Source organism: Hylobates moloch, unplaced genomic scaffold (genome assembly GCF_009828535.3).
Source record: "Hylobates moloch isolate HMO894 unplaced genomic scaffold, HMol_V3 SCAFFOLD_1, whole genome shotgun sequence".
Classification (NCBI taxonomy): domain Eukaryota; kingdom Metazoa; phylum Chordata; class Mammalia; order Primates; family Hylobatidae; genus Hylobates; species Hylobates moloch.
Window position 1 is genome coordinate 51291338 of NW_026652276.1, and position 17146 is coordinate 51308483.

At 41.5% G+C, this 17146-nt stretch overlaps 1 protein-coding gene and 1 long non-coding RNA gene across 6 annotated transcripts in view; one reads left to right on the top strand and one right to left on the bottom strand.

The window, feature by feature from the left end:
- Positions 1–7088, top strand: part of STAT4 (signal transducer and activator of transcription 4) — a 128515-nt gene extending 121427 nt beyond the window's left edge. For 2 of the 5 annotated variants that reach the window (XM_058440117.1, XM_058440112.1), the window contains 8 exons: positions 336–471; positions 2053–2102; positions 2650–2744; positions 3034–3170; positions 3512–3703; positions 5141–5207; positions 5578–5686; positions 6798–7088. In XM_058440117.1, coding sequence (XP_058296100.1) covers positions 336–471; positions 2053–2102; positions 2650–2744; positions 3034–3170; positions 3512–3703; positions 5141–5207; positions 5578–5686; positions 6798–6824 — 813 coding nt within the window. In that variant the 3' untranslated portion in view covers positions 6825–7088. Of the gene's footprint in view, positions 1–335; positions 472–2052; positions 2103–2649; positions 2745–3033; positions 3171–3511; positions 3709–5140; positions 5208–5577; positions 5687–6797 lie in introns of those variants that run through there. The other 3 variants (XM_058440113.1, XM_058440120.1, XM_058440124.1) reach the window with 2 other exon arrangements.
- LOC116810528 (uncharacterized) lies at positions 4353–15915 on the bottom strand. Its single transcript, XR_004370315.2, has 3 exons — positions 15886–15915; positions 5561–5773; positions 4353–4495 (listed from the first exon to the last, which is right to left on the bottom strand). It is a non-coding gene; the product is annotated as an uncharacterized LOC116810528 (long non-coding RNA).
- Between the last annotated feature and the right edge of the window lie 1231 nt (positions 15916–17146).

The following is a 17146-nucleotide window of genomic DNA, read 5'->3' on the forward strand; positions in this document are numbered from 1 at the left end:
AACTTGAGAAGCCAAGTGTGCAGCTTGACCTCTTGATTTGGGGTTGGCATTCTTCAGAGGTCTTGTGTTACTTCTCCCCACTCCTGAGATCTTACTGGGAAGCTGCTGAACAGTTTTAGGTGTTTTCTATTAGGAGATGCTCATTCCCTAGCACCAGCTGTGACCAATTATGACTTTAGAGAAACAGTTAACAACTGCCTGACTATCACCTAATGGTCACCCAACATTCCTAGTATGTGTGTGGGGAGAGGGGGAGACCTCTCTTGCCCTGCTCACACGTCACTAGCTACGCACTGTAAGATAATTAACAAATCATCATCTTGACTCTATTTCAGAACTTGGTTTTCTTTAATAATCCTCCACCTGCCACATTGAGTCAACTACTGGAGGTGATGAGCTGGCAGTTTTCATCGTACGTTGGTCGTGGCCTTAATTCAGATCAACTCAATATGCTGGCAGAGAAGCTTACAGGTGAGAGCTGGTAGATAGAGAGGATTTGCCTCTGTTTTTGGCCCTCAAGCATTTTAAATAACCAGGACGCTATAACTACTATTAATAATAAAGATGATAATCATAATTTATTCAATGCCTACTATATTGCCAGGCACAGACCTAAGTGTTATATTATTTTTAATTCTCAGGAAAGTCCTGCAAGGCTCACCTTATTCTATCAATTTTATAAATGACTGGATTGGAGTGCAGAAGTCAAGTGACTTGCCACGGCTGCATGGCTAGTACACAGCAGCACCAAGCCGCAGGCCAGACCTGTCCAGGTCTAAAGCCCCTCCCTGTCTATTCCCCACCCCAGTCTCCAGGGTATATTTCCACTAAATATGAGGTGAACCCTTAATGGTGCCTCATATGATCATTCATATGAACGTCTCAATTGACATTAACCAACTGGAAAATGACTGATTCCTTCACTAGGTCTAGGAAATGTAATAGAAGTTTTAAACCACCTGGGCAATACTTAATTCTGCATACCAAGAAAGTTTTAGCTTTGACTGAGATTTCTAAAGTTTGCAAAATAGAGTCACTGGTACTACATGTACCAACTATAATCCAAACATTTTCTAAAAAGTCTCCAAAAGATCTGTATTTTGACAAGTCAGGGTTTAACATATTTAACACCAAAAAAAGGAGTTAAAATTAGATCTAATTAGATCTATATGCATTTCTAGTTAAATTAGGGCCAAAGATCCATTTGTGCAGAAGTAGAATCATGTGTGATTTAAGCTTGACTCACATGGTGCTGGGATGCTTGCCACTTGCACCTACTCTTGAATCAATAGGTACTTAAATACATTAGGACTTTGGAAAATATCACAAAATTTACTTAATGGAAATACATGTTTTGATCCTTATTTAATTCATAAGCAGCAATAGCATTCAATAAACATTTGTTAGCGTGACTAAAGCTTTTAAACATGTAGTATAGGTAGAAACCATATCCCTTCAGACCTTTATCAAATTATTCTTAGAGTATAACTTCCTTAAAAATTTAGATGGAAACTCTTGCATCCTTTCACTGCTCTGGATCAAAACAGCCAATGGCTACTCACTATCTAATAGATTTCTAGTCCATTCTTTCCATCTTAATAGGCAACATTCCTGGTAATCTAGCTACACCTGACTTACACAAATTTGTTTTATAATGTTCATTTACTGACATTAGGCAGCTCTTCCTGTCTCCAATATGAGCCTTGTCCATGTCCATCATGCTTTGTCCTATATTACTCTTGCTCTCTAGAGTGGCCTCCTTCATATCCTCTGACAATTTATATTCTACCCATCCATATCCTAGATACCCACCTGCTTTCTAAAGCCATTGTTAGCTCCTCCACCAAAAAGCTTATTTTCTAGATAATAAATTTCTTAGGAGCAAGGATGATGTCTTGTATTTGTACTGTACCTAGCACTCAGTACATTGCAAACCCATTATCAAGTGCTTAAGAAATGCTTGAAAGGGAAGAGGCAAAATATCTAAACTGAGCACAAAATTGAAGCATCTCATTGTCCAATGAAAAATCTCATTCTTTCCTTTCATTTCAGTCCAATCTAGCTACAGTGATGGTCACCTTACCTGGGCCAAGTTCTGCAAGGTACAAACGGTCGGGGAAACATCATTTAGATACATTTTTTTAATACAATGTTCCTTTCTAAGTCTATATTACTACCTGGGGTTTTGAGAATTTCCCAGATAATTTTTTTTTTTTTTTTTTTTTTTTTTTTTTGAGATGGAGTCTTGCTCTGTCACCCAGGCTGGAGTGCAGTGGTGCAATCTCGGCTCACTGCAAGCTCTGCCTCCTGGGTTCATGCCATTGTCCTGCCTCAGCCTCCTGATTAGCTGGGACTACAAGCACCCGCCACCACGCCTGGCTAATTTTTTCGTATTTTTAGTAGAGATGGGGTTTCACTGTTAGTCAGGATGGTCTCCATCTCCTGACCTCATAATCTGCCCGCCTCAGCCTCCCAAAGTGCTGGGATTACAGGCGTGAGCCACCACACCAGGCCAAGAATATTTTTTAAAGAAATTAAGGTGTTGTCCAGTTTAAAGATAATATTTTGTTGAAAAATTGAACTTAAATTATTATATCAACATTATTACTTAAATAATCATTGTCTTAATGTGCTTGTTTATTCCTATAGGAACATTTACCTGGTAAATCATTTACCTTTTGGACATGGCTTGAAGCAATATTGGATCTAATTAAGAAACACATTCTTCCCCTTTGGATTGATGGGTAAGTTATAGGCTATATTTTTCATATGAGTTAATTATGTTCTTTTTTTCAGTTATTATTGGTTTTCTTCTTTCTTTTTCTCTTATGCATGTTCAGTACCATAGAAAAAAATAGTTGCAATTTCTTATTCTTTGTGGAGTATCACTATGTATATTAATCTATATATGAGTATTTCAGGTAAGAATAACTTTTGATTACATTCAAAACAAACTGTAGGTCTGCTCTTTGTAAATGCAATAAGTGAAAATTCGATAATGATCAGATGAAATCATGCATGTTCTATTTTTAGGTATGTCATGGGCTTTGTTAGCAAAGAGAAGGAACGGCTCTTGCTAAAGGATAAAATGCCTGGCACCTTTTTATTAAGATTCAGTGAAAGCCATCTCGGAGGAATAACTTTCACCTGGGTGGACCATTCTGAAAATGGTATATACTCACTAATGTTTATTCATGTGAAATTAGTTTTCTTAAATTTGGTTACTGGGATTTCAGTTTTTGGAAGTGTATGGTGTGTTGATCTGTTTGTGATGTATTCAGTGGGCTTGAATATTAGTAGTTGCAGTTGTCTCAGAACGGGGTACCTATGAATTCCAAAAAGTCTATTGTAGGCACAATCTATACTGTCCAGACAGCAGAAGGTCTGACACTGAAGTGACATGAACTGACAAGTCACTCCAGTGGCATGAAGATAATGTGGGCAGGGAAAAAAATGGTCACAAGGAATGTGTACAGGAACCTGTATATTTCTCCAATTTCTGTTTTTCAAGGGGAAGTGAGATTCCACTCTGTAGAACCCTACAATAAAGGCCGGTTGTCTGCTCTGCCATTCGCTGACATCCTGCGAGACTACAAAGTTATTATGGCTGAAAACATTCCTGAAAACCCTCTGAAGTACCTATATCCTGACATTCCCAAAGACAAAGCCTTCGGTAAACACTACAGCTCTCAGCCTTGCGAAGGTTAGGTTTTTCTGTTTGTTTGTTTGTTTGTTTTTTTCCTTAAGATTTTGGAAAATAACCTCATATTGGAGCAAAGTAAATGAAGCTTCCCGTTTTATTTACTCTGATTTTTGTAAGATCTAAGGGCATATGGAGGTCAAAGCCTTAGAAATGAAGTGGTATGTCAGCAGTTCCTGAAAAGGGACCACTGGGCTTTCTAACACTAACAGAGTAATAAGCAGCTGTAACTAAACTTCACTGTGGCCATGGGGGCCTCTCACGGCCATTTGAAGAGCTTCAGTTTTCTCCTTTGTAAGACAGAAGTGGTGCAGACTTCATGTCTATGACTGGGAGAAAGGAAAAGAAAGAGGGGGTAATGATGAGAAGCTTTTAATAGTAAAACAAGTCTGTATATTGCAAAGGAACCCCGGGGTTTATAAGTTTTATATTTTTAACCTTACTGTAGTCTTATAACTCAGGATATTTGTTCATTTGCCAGGGAGGGGACCTGTGGATCTGTGCTTCATCCTCTCCCTCTCCCACACTCCTGCCCTACCTTTCCTGGTTGTATCCTAAGGACCTAGAACAATGTCTGGCCAAAACAGGCATTCAGTAAATATTTGTTGAATACATAAAAGAAAATTCGTTAAATTACTATGTAATTTTAAGGTACGTTCACCATTCTGTTTCTTTAATGAAAGTGTATACAATCCATAAAAATCTTCATCTATAGCACAAAATCTTTGGGCACCATTATGTAGAATATCCTACAGTTGTCACTCACAGACTTGCAGCCACCTGACTTCATGCCCTCTGAAATAAACAAAAATACAAAAGAAAATAAAATCAAACAAAACTGTGGCTTTTCAGTGACTTTCAACAACTGATAAAAATGAAATAACAAATATCAATGCAACAAATTAGGGTTGGAAAATTGGAACAAATACTAGTTCAACATGGTATACGAGAGAAGTTTGGGAAATTTTTCCAAGGTGAGGTTTGCACATGACTTACTACAGTACAATGATACTTTTGGGAACACTGACGTCTGTACTTCAAGAACGTTTGCAATCATAAGGTTCTGATTGGTGTCAATTTTAATGAAAAGAACTGGGTTATTATATCTCCCAAAACATGACTCAATCAGTCCTTATAATCAAATGTAAGTGAAACGTAGAAAACAGGTAATAGAGTTGATTCTTCCCACACAGTTTAGAGGCATTAATATGTAAAGTCAGATTAGGCCTGCCAAGAGATTTGTTTTTCTCTTCTTGCACATTTTATGCTTATCTAAAAGATTGTGTCCCCTATTTAACAAAACATTTTTGTGTATCACAGAACAACTGAGTTATCTCTCTTCCTCTTATCATTGTTAATATTTTTCTAGACTCTTTTTTCCCCAGTTTTATTGATAATATTGACATTTTTCCCCCAATATTGTGCCTTTTTGTTTTCCAGTTTCAAGACCAACAGAAAGGGGTGACAAAGGTTATGTTCCTTCCGTTTTTATCCCCATCTCAACAATGTGAGTAATGTTAGTCACATGTAAAATATTTTTTATAAAAAGCTTTCCTATAGGGGATTTAAAGGTAGAGCAGAGTACACATAACTGAGAACAAATCATTGTAATGTGCAACATCCCATTTCCTTTAATACATAAAGCTAGCCTTCAGGGCACACTTACCACAATCTATTGTGCCTAAAATTCTAAAATTCCCCTTTTATATGCCATATATGCCATAGTAAGTTGAGTGTTCTGATATGAAATGATGAATTAGATAACTCAGTGTCACAAATAGATGAAGCCCTAGAAATGAGTTCCTGACATAGTAAGTCACCGTAAGCTATTATTATTTTTTAATCTTTGTCCATATTGACCTTGTTATCTCTTTAAGCCGAAGTGATTCAACGGAGACATATTCTCCATCAGACCTTCTTCCCATGTCTCCAAGTGTGTATGCGGTGCTGAGAGAAAACCTGAGTCCCACAACAATTGAAACTGCAGTATGTTCCCTTTATTTTCCATTGCTGGTCAAAGGCATTTCCAATGATGCAAAGGTGGTGTGTGAATCAAAGGGGCTGAAATACTGCCTGGGTAGGGAGAAAACACATTTATTGGAACAAATTCATGAGCATAACACAAAAGGTGTCTGGATGGCCCTGCGTGTTGCTGATATTATGGGTATTGAAAGTAGACACCTTCACTTACTTAAACTGCTTTACATTCTTTCCACCAGAAACCACCAGAGGGCAAAATATTCCTATACCCTACTCAAGCACACTATCCCTACTTGCACCATGGGCCCCCTCACTCCCCACCACTCTCTACTTTAGCAAACAGCATTTATTGGTCAATATTTATAAACCTAGTATACTATTAGTTTACTAGTTATTTACTATCTAGTAAACCCAATTTGCTATCTTAACAGTGCAAACATCACAAATTGCAATTTTTCTTGATTATGACTTGCATTTCTAGAACCCGGAGCCTCATCAATAATATATGAATAATAGTCAATGGCATAATAATGCTCTCCTTTTCCTTTTTGAGAACAGAGTCACAATCTTTAATGCAATAATGTTATGTGGGATGCATGCTATTTGCTCTTATCCACCAATACTGTCAATGGGTTCAAACCCCCAATTTACGTGAAAGTGAACATACATCAGAATAATATAATAGAAACTTGGAGAGACCCTAAGCCTCAAAAAATTTTTTGTCTGGCTGGCTTTTAGTCCTTCTCTTGAAGATTTCCACAGATGAAAAATTCACTTTCCTTTGATAGCTTATTCTAATGTTAGTTCCCTTAAATCATCAAGTTATTTATGTCTAACTGAACATTTGCTACATTTTGCACCCTTTTCCTTATTATGTTTTTGGTGGATAAACAGGCCTTTTTCTTAAAACAGTTTTCTGTCTCCTTGAAAGGTACCTTTTATTTTAGACTGATCAACCCCAATTACTTTTGCAAATACTTAGTTTAAGTATTTTAACTAGGTAATAGAAAAATTATGGAGTAATTTGTAGAAAAGAGGATGTTTATTTGCGCAAGAAATAGTGATTTATTTGCAAACCAGTAGTTTCCTCAAAGATTATTTTCATTTTTAATTTTAGATGAAGTCTCCTTATTCTGCTGAATGACAGGATAAACTCTGACACACCAAGAAAAGAAGCAAATGAAAAAGTTTAAAGACTGTTCTTTGCCCAACAACCACATTTTATTTCTTTGGCTTTGTAAATACCGGGTTCTAGGAAATGTTTGACATCTGAAGCTCTCTTCACACTCTCGTGGCACTCTCCAGTTGGGACTGTTGTGATTGAAATGCTTGAAACCAAAGCTTCAGATAAACTTGCAAGATGAGACAACTTTAAGAAACCAGTGTTAATAACAATATTAACAGAAGACTCGCTTGCCTGTGTTTGGTTTATTTCTGATTTTGTCTCTCTGGCGTTACTTACGATTTTAGCTAGAAGATGTAAGTGTTAATGTTTCAGGGTAGGTCAAGAATAACAAAGTCATACCTACATCTCAGCAAGAAGGCCTGAGGGAAAAGCCAAATAAGCCAATCAGTATGATGAATGCTAGCAGGCATGGTGATCACAGTAGATCCAAGAGGAACGTCGTGATGGGACATTAGCAGAAATTCACGAGACATCCAGGGTTGAATTATGAAGCCTCCTTAGTGCCATGTCAACATTATTCCAACTATGGGGTTCAACAGCTGCTGGTTCCACAGGAGGAGGGATCCAGAGTCATTCCTGGTGGTATCTTGGGCAAACCGCACTGATTTTACAGGTATTGTAAGCAGACACATGGGTTAAAAAAATAATAATTTTAAAAACCTCATGAAATGAGGACTAGGAGGATGAAATGAGGACTAGGAGAATAACAACTCTGGCCTTGGGTGGCTGATTTTATTCATAGGTTGCTCATTCTTCATCTCTAGAAGAGGTTAGACTATGTGGGTTCTATGATCTTTCCCAGCTCTAATAGTCTCTCTGGTCCTATGAATCCAACCTGAGACTGGGGAAAGAGGTTTAGGATGAGATATTCCTTCCATTCCTTCAATTTTCTCTAGTAAAGAGGAAGGGTAGTTGGTTTCCTGGATAGTAATGTATGTGAATTGCAAGTCTATTTTGGTCCTTGCCTCACCCCTACTGGATGTTTAGTGGTGCCATTGCCCAGCTGCTGTCCTTAGTAATAGCATGGAGCCCTCCAGTGCTCAAGACCTGGAGAGCTCTCTATGCCTGCTGAGCCCTGGGGATGCTGCTGAATCAGTTAAGGAAGTAATGCTACTGAGGCATCTGCCATGACCAGCGGCAGAAAAATCCAGAACCAGGTTTCAAGGTGAGCCCTGACTGCAGAGTCAGAGATGGCAGCCCCCTCTGAAGGGCTCTTATTTCATTCCTTCTGCCCCACTCCTGTCCTCCAGGCAAACCAAATAGGCAGAGGCTAATGTTTGATGGAAAAGAGTTCAAAGGAAAAAAAGCTTTTACTATAACCTGCCATTTCCCTTAGAGAGATTCCATCTGAGCAATCTCATCCCACCCACATGTGCCCAACTGGCTCCTAGATTGTTCCTATGGAAAAAACTCTCCACCTGCCCCAAGGCCAGTTCCTTTACTCCTTTGTGGGCTCCTAAATGCTTTTAGGGTGGAGGCATCTGTTTGATGGAAGGGTGCATCTAACTGGAGGTGCATCCTCGCAGTCTCTACTTCTCTCCACAAAACCCGGTTTTCTAAAATTTGCCTGACACTTATGTATCAACTGGCAGCAGAATTGGATGAAATACTTTAAACTGGAGCATGACTATTACAGTTTTACCTTTAAAGAAGTAATTTCCTACCAGGAAGTGCTCTTAAATACTTGGATTTAGACAAAAAAGATTGCAGAGGCTCTTTGCTCCCTGGAATTTATCAAAAGTACAATGGATTCCTACCTATTTCACAGAAGTTTTAAAAAGCTTGTCAATATAGAGCCTGGTAGCAGAATGCCAAGGTTTTCTATGTGATCACAGTCATCATTGTTATTTGGGGGTAGAAAATGAAGGACGTCTGTAGTTCATCTTCCATAATATGGACAATGGCCATGTTATAAAAGTTCAGTAAGTGGCTATTTTTATTTAGATTCAGAAAATCAAAACTAAATTATTGACCCCAGAGTTAAGAGTTATTTCCCAAGATTGTGAATCTTGTACTCCAAAAATCATTTTTGTGGTGGTGTCTTATTTCATTTTTTGTTGCTATAAAGGAATACCTGAGGCTAGGTAATTCATAAAGAGGTTTACTTGTTTTTGCAGAGTGCACAAGAAGCATGGAACCTGCATCTGCATATGAGGCCCTTAGGCTGCTTCTACTCATGGCAGAAGGCAAAGGGAAGCCAGTGTATGTAGAGATCACATGGCAAGAAGGCAAGCAAGAGAGAGAGAGTGGGGAGGTGCCAGGCTCTTTATAACAACCAGCTCTTAAAAGAACCAACAGAGTAAGAATTTATTCATGCCCTATACCATAGGAGGGTATTAATCTATTCATGAGTCCACCCTCATGACTCAAACACCTGCTATTAGGTCTCACCTCTAACATTGGGATCAAATTTCAACATGTGATTTGGGGAGACAAACATCCAAACCATAGCATTCCTCTTCTGGCCCCCCAAAACTCATGTCTTCTTCATGTTGCAAAATATAATCATCCCTTCTCAATAGTTCCAAAAGTCTTAACTTGTTCCAGCATCAACTTCAAAATCTGAAGTCCCATCTGAGACTCAAGGCGAATTAACTGTAAAATCAAAAACAAGTTGGTTCCTTCCAAGATACAATGGTGGTACATGTATTGGATAAACAGTCCCATCCCAAAAGGGAGAAATCATTAAAAAAAAAAAAAAAAAAAAAAGAGTAACAGCCCCCATCAAGTCCAAAACCCAGCAGGACAGATGTTAAATTTTAAAGCTCCAAAATAATCCTTGACTCCATGTCATGCATCCTGGGTACACTGGTATGAGGAGTGGGCTCCCACAGTCTCAAGCAGCCCTACTCCCAAGGCCACTGGCTGCTCTCACAGGTTGGAGTTGAATGCCCGTGGCTTTTCCAGGCTGAGGCTGCACACTGCTGATGACTATAATTCTTGGGTCCTTGCAGCAGCAGCCCAATCCCATGGCTCCACTAGGCATTACCCCAGGGAGGACTCTCTGTGTTGGCTCTGTCCCCGCAGCAGACTTCTGCCTGGGCATCCAGGCTTTCCAATACATCCTCTGAAATCTAAGTGGAAGCTGCCAAGCCTCCATGACTTTTGCATTCTGGGCCCTGCAGACTTAATACTGTGTAGACACCAGCAAGGCTTATGGCTTATGCCCTCCAGAGCTGTGACATGACTCACACCTGGGGCCACTGAGGCCATGTGAGTCATGGCTGTGCCATCTGGAGTGGTGGGGATACAGGAAGCAGCAGACTGGTCACAGGGGAGCAGTCTCTAAGCCTGTCCTCTACCCAAAACATTCTGTCATCCTAGGATTCTGGGCCTGTGATGGAGGGGTCAGCCTCAAAGGTTTCTGAAATGCCTTCGGGGCCTTTTTCTCATCGTCTTGACTAATAACACTTGGCTCTGGTTTAGTCACACTAATCTCTTTAGCAATGGTTGCTCTGTAGCACCCTCAGATTCCTCAAACCCTTGGATTCCTTGCCTACAAATGCTCTTTCCTTCTCTATTGGCTCTCTCTATTCTCATGGCCAGGCTATGAAATTTCCAAATTTTTACACTTTGCTCCCCTTTTAATTATAAATTCCACTTTTTAGTCATTCCTTAGCTCCCATAATTTAGCATAGGCTTTTAAAAGTAGCCACACCACTTCTTGAGTACTTTGTTGCTTAGCAGTTTCTTCTGCCAGATACCCTAGGTCATCATTCTTAAGTTCAGCCTTCTATAAAGCCATAGGGCCTAGACACAACGCAGCCAAGTTCTTTGCTACTGTTTAACAAGGGTGACCTTTGCTCCAGTTTTCAGTAAGTTCTTCATTTCCATCTGAGACCTCCTCAGCATGACCTTTATTGTCTATATTTCTATCAGCATTTTGGTCACAACCACTAAATCAATCTCTAAGAAGTTCCGACCAGGCACGGTGGCTCACACCTGTAATCCCAGCACTTTGGGAGGCCAACATGGGTGCATCACGAGATCAGGAGATCGAGACTATCCTGGCCAACATGGTGAAACCCTGTCTCTACTAAAAAATACAAAAATTAGCCAGGCGTGGTGGCGCACAGCTGTAGTCTCAGTCTTGGGAGTCTGAGGCGGGAGGATCACTTGAACCCAGGAGGCAGAGGTTGCAGTGAGCCAAAATCGTGCCCACTCCAGCCTGGCAACAGAGCGAGATTCCGTCTGAAAAAAAAAAAGAAGAAGAAGTTCCAAACTTCTTCTGAGTCCTCCAAACTCTTCCAAACCTCTGCCCATTATTCAGTTTCAAGCCACTTTCACATTTGCAAGTATCCTTAATGCAATCCCCAGTCCTCAGTACCAATTTTCTGTCTTAGTCTGTGTTGTGTTACTCTAAAGGAATACCCAAAGCTAGGTAATTTATAAACAATAGAGCTTTATTTTGCTCATGGTTCTGCAGGCTGTACAAGAAGCATGGCACTGGTACCTGCATCTGATGAAGGCCTTAGGCTGATTCTACTTATGGAGGAAGGGGAAGGGAAGCTGGGATATGCAGAGATCACATGGTGAGAGAGGAAGCAAGGAGTAGGGAAGGCACGTGGTTTTCTTTAGCAACCAGCACTGTCAGAAACTAATAGAGTAGGAAGTCACCTCCCTGACACCCAGAGGGTGCTAATCTATTCATGGGAGATCTGCCTCCATGACCCAAACACCTCCCATTAGTTCCCACCTCCAACATTGGGATCAAATTTCAACCTGAGCTTTGGGGGGACAAACATCCAAACCATAGAAGAGGGCAATGAGGTTTTGTCAGGGGAGTCCTGGGGATACCTGTTTGGTTCAAGATAAGGTGTGCCAGATGAGCAGGAAATGCAATGGGAAGGGAGTTTGGACCATGTTTTGGCCAAATCCTACCCCAGAATATTTTTTTCTGCCATTCATGACTTAGTCAATTCAGGCTGCTATAACAAAGTACCATAGACTGGATGGCTTATAAAACAGATTATTTCTCACAGTTCTCAGGGCTGGGAGTCTAAAATCAGGATGCCAGTATGGTCTAGTTCTGGTGAGAGCCCTCTTCCAGGTTGCAGACTGTCAATTTCTCATTGTATCACATGGTAGAAAGAGAGCTAGAGAGATCTCCAAAGTCTCTTTCATAAGGGCACTAATCCCATTCCTGAGGGCTCAGCTTCATGACCTAATCAAATCACCTCCCCGAAGCTCTCCCTCCTACTACCATCACTTTGGGGACTAGCAATTCAACATATGAATTTTCAGAGGGGAACACAAACATTCAGTCCATAACAAACTAGTTGCAAATGAGCAGCATTTAATGAAATTGAAATAAAACATAGACTTAGTTTCAAAATATTAATCACATTTTCACTTCTCCTTTCACCCATCCCAGATCAATCACAGATATATATTTTGCTAATGACTTTTCAAATTTATTTTAAAGAATCACTTTAACTAATTGTTCTGATTATCAATGCCTTCATCTGTAATACATGCTGAAAGAAGGCAACCAGCCAATGAATTTCATCAAAATCTAAGGTGGCAAGAACCCCACCCCACCAAAGAATCATAAAGAATGAATACACCTCTGGCAAATTCAAGGGATTTTTCTTTACCTCATGCAGTTTGGGAGGCCCGTGCAACTCTCCACAGTAAAAGAAACAGAATTAAAGGTCAAACCATCCCAGTACTCTGCTCTAGCTATAGACAGTCCCCACTTAGCATTTGGCCTCTGTGCACACACGCTCCAATTTCTGACACAGAGTAAAGATATCTTTTTTTCCAAATTGACCAGGAACATTTATTGATTTTATTGATGCACTTTTTAAAGTCTGGCTTATTGGCATATAATTTACATACAGTAAAATTCACCCTTTTGGGTGTGTCAGCCTATGAATTCTGACAAACTCATATAGTTGTGTAACCACCACTATAAGACAGAAGATTTCTACCAGAGCACTCACAAAGAGGATGCCATAAAAACATGGGGAAGGACATTCTCTCTTTCCTTACAGTAAATATAGGAAACAATTTCATGCAGCTTCATATGTAGACAGAGGGCTCTACTTAAATTGGATAATTTCACTCCCTACTTAAAATTTTTGAATGGCTCATGATGCTCTGCATTAGCAGTTCTTGTCTGGGGTGTATGGACAGAATTCAAAGGGCTCATGAATTTAGATGGCAAAAGTTACAGTTTTATTTCCACTAACTTCTAACTACAGTTAATTTCCTTCAATTATATGGGCAGCAAACCATAAACCATACCACATTTATATCATATTATAATTATTAAAGTCATCTCAAAATATTGTTTATGCTAAGCACAATTTTGAAATTGCAATAATTGGACCCACTGCTAAATCCTATTATTTAATGCCATTAGTAAATAAGTGCATGGCTAGGTGCAGCAGCTCATGCCTGTAATTCCAACACTTTAGGAGGCTGAGGTGGGAGGATCACTTGAGCCTCAGGGTTTGAGACCAGTCCAGGAAACACAAGGAGACCCCATCTCTACTCAGAATATATATATATATATAAAATTTTTTTTTAATTAGCCAGGTGTGGTGGTATGCACCTGTGGTCCCGGCTACTCTGGAGGCTGAGGTGAGAGGATCGCCCAGGAGGTCTCGGCTGCAGCCAACCATGCTCATGCCACTTCACTCCAGCCTGGATGACAGAGTGAGACTCTGTCTCAAAAAAAAGAAAAAAAAAATCATTTATATTACTATATCACAAAGTTGGTTTTAATATATCACAAAGTTGGCTTGATATCAGTATTTCAATGTAATTGGTTTTCTTTTGAATCTTATGCATCTTATCTTATTCAACTAAAAACATTATTTTTTGAAAAACTTACAGGTTTCATCAGACTGTCAAAGAGGTCCATGTCACAAAAACTAGTTAAGAATCCCAGCTTTGGATGAAGACCACAATTCGCAACAGATCTTTCCAAAGTCACGTATTATTTAGTCCCCTCTTAGTCTTCAACTCATCTCTCTTCACTCCTCCCCAACAGCTTCTTATCCACCAAAACATCTGCACACAAAACTGACTACTTTCAGTTTCTTTGATGGCCCATGTTCTCTCTGCTTCCCCTGCCACGTCCTCTCAATTCTCCAACCCCATCCCATATATCCCTGCACCTGGATAATGTTCACGCATTCTTCAGGCTCTGGAAAGCCTTCCTGCCAAACACACACACACACACGCATGCATGTGTGCGCATGGCTCAGGTCATCCCACACTTCCTCCATAGCATCCTCTACATCCCTGGCACAGTGCTTATCTCCTTTGGTGTAAATGATATCATCTATTTTCCTCAATAGACTCTAAGCAAGCTCTGTATGTGCAGGGACCAAGACAGCCCTGCTCACAGTTATATCCCTGGAATCTAGTACAATCTGGCCCTGAATAAATATTTATTAACGTTTGGTGTTTGAACGCATCGAGAACAGTCATTAGTTCCTTCCTTTCCTTTGCTCCTTGGGCTGCCTGCAAAACTAAGCTGAAATTCTCTTCATAACAGCTCCAAACTCTAAAATCATGAAAGAGCCCCCAATGTTATGCTTCATCCTGATTAACCAAAACACACTTGCTTTTGATCACATAGAGAGGACTTCCTCCCTACCTCACCCTGAACTTCCAATAGACATTGTCTAGAATTACACTGTTTATAAGCTCACTCTAACTTCCCTTTGATTCTAGGTATTATCTCATGCATGCCTAACATCCTAGACATCTACCTACTCACAGATGAGCCAAGTGTTCCTGAAATTTCCCCTAAACTCTCCATTACACTCAAGGGGATTACTACTACTGCCCCTAGTAAAAGTCCTCCACAAAGAATGGCATGAACCCAGGAGGCGGAGCTTGCAGTGAGCCGAGATGGCACCACTGCACTCCAGGCTGGCCGACAGAGCAAGACTCCGTCTCAAAAAAAAAAAAAAAAAAGTCCTCCACAACACTCTTATGTCAGGCTTGACAGTCATCCTCTTAGACATCTCACAGACTGCTGCAAACGGAAAGAACTCTGCCGTCCAAAGAGGGCAGAGAGAGGGGAGAGGTTGGAAGGGGTGTGAAGGAGTAGAGAGCTCTCATTAAAAATCCTTTAGGGAAGTTTTTTGTGCTATACATGCTCATTATTCTCTTCCCCCCTCAATTGTGGCTCGACAGGTCTTAGAGCCAGTGCTGAGATCTGAATGGCTGAATTAACCTGTAATTCCTGATCTCAGTGTTGGTCAGTGACATTCATTTACTCATTCAAAAAATATTTTCGAAATATTTGAAAATACCTGTATCAGGCATTGCTTTGCTTAACCAGGGTTTCTGAACCACAAGACACAGAAAGTGATTTGCTTGACGATTTTCTCAGTTCTCCCAGGGATGGCATACAGTGACATTCTAGATATACAGGAGAGCAGGGAATTCATTACACACATGGATACCCTGGGGGATTAGACTGAATTGTCTCATGGAATACTGGATGGAAAAGGCTGTAACACAGAACAAAGTCCCTCCTGTTTGAACTTACACGCTGGTGAGGAGAGATGAAAACAGACAAATAATAAACAGGGATAGGTTTAGCAAGTGTTATGAGGATTGCAAGTGTGATACAGTCACTGGAAGAAGCAGTCAGTGAGGGTGTCTTTGAGGAGATGATGACTGAGCTGAGACCTAGAGAATGGGAAGGAGGCAGTCCATGAACAAGTCCGGAAAACAGCATCCCAAAAGACCAGTGTATGTATGCATAGGACTCAGGCAGGTAAAAACTTGGGGTATCTGAGGAACAGAAAGAGGCCAAGGGGATTGAGGGGAGCCTAATGAAGTATGGGGAGAGTGAGATAAGATGAGTAAGAGGGGTAGGTGAGCCCAAATTGGCAGGCCCTATAGGGAACGCTAAGGGCCCTGGATTCTTATTGCAAATTGAAGCCAGCAGAGGCTTTTAAACAGGTGAGCGGTGTTATAAAATTTGTTTCTTCATTTAAGTGAACATCGAACAAGGTTGCTATACAAGAAATACCCCCAAATTCCCCACCTAGGTCTGGTTTCCACAGGGCAGGCACTCAGAAGGGCTCCATTCTTGGCTTCATGCTCTCCTGTTGCCTTCTTGAAATTCTTCATTAGTTTTGAGTAAGGGACCCCACATTTTCATTTTGCAACGGGCCCTCCCTGCAAATTATATAGCTGGTCCTGTGTTGTTCTAACAGGGGAAAATAAATGTCTATTTGCATAGCAGGACTCTGTACCTTAGGGTCTGGTTTGTGTGCAGCCATTGTGGGGGCTGGTCCTCACTCTCAGAAGAGGCTGGAGGTTGGGGCCCAGTGAGGTAGGCCCTTTCACACACTGGAGGTTCTAGGTGGGTGCCGAGTTCACCTTAAGAAGGTAGAGCCCCTTAAGAGTAGGCGAGCAGAGCCCAAAGAAAGTCTCGTGCCTCCTAGAACCATTGAGTAAGTCAGACATTACACAAAACTGTTTCCTCGGCCAGCCGAACTTTCGAAATCATTGTCCAGTGACTAAGCATTCTCCATTATACTTCTCCCACGTTCCTTCTGCTATAATCACCATGACTGAGAAGGCACGGGGGCGAGAAGACCCCAGAAGAAAGAGGCAATCCCCTTGCAGACCGAGCCTAAGGACGCCTACAGAAACTGCCAGACCCCAACCTCTGGTTCAAGGGCAGCTACCTAGGCTGGCTGAGGGTCAGAGTTTACCAGACAGGACAAGATCTGAGTTAGTGCAAGTGCAAACTGTGTAGATAGCGAAGTGAAGCGGGTAAAAGAGACCTTTTCAGGACAAGGAAAGAAACGACGGCAGTGCAGGGGTAAGGTTTCCAACACCTCAGGTGCAGAAATCAGGACACGTTTCCCTCCCCCCCCCCAAGGTGAAATGGCAGCCACCCGCGCCTCCGCCTTCCGTCATGTGCAGAGCTAACACTCGCGCGTGCGGGCCGCGTGGACCGGCCTCTCTGGGATCTCTGGGATCCCGTCCCGCAAGCCGATCTGCAGCCCCAGGGCGAGCCTGCTAGCAGGGCGCCCGTCGCCAGAGGGAAACCGCCGGGAGGAAGCGGGCTGCCGGAAAGCCCCGCTGCGCCTGCGTACTGCTTCCGCAGGCTCTAACTTTCGCTTCTCGGTTTCCTCTCAATCCCACTCCTTCTCGCTCCCGGGCAGTTTCCCCGAAAGCACGTGGGGCGGCTCTTCCGAGCACTCCCGTCCCTCCCGCCGCGCACGCCGGGCCAGCTGTTTCCGAAGCGGTTCAAACTGCACCGCGCAAAGCCACGGGCGTGGGCGGGCCCGGGC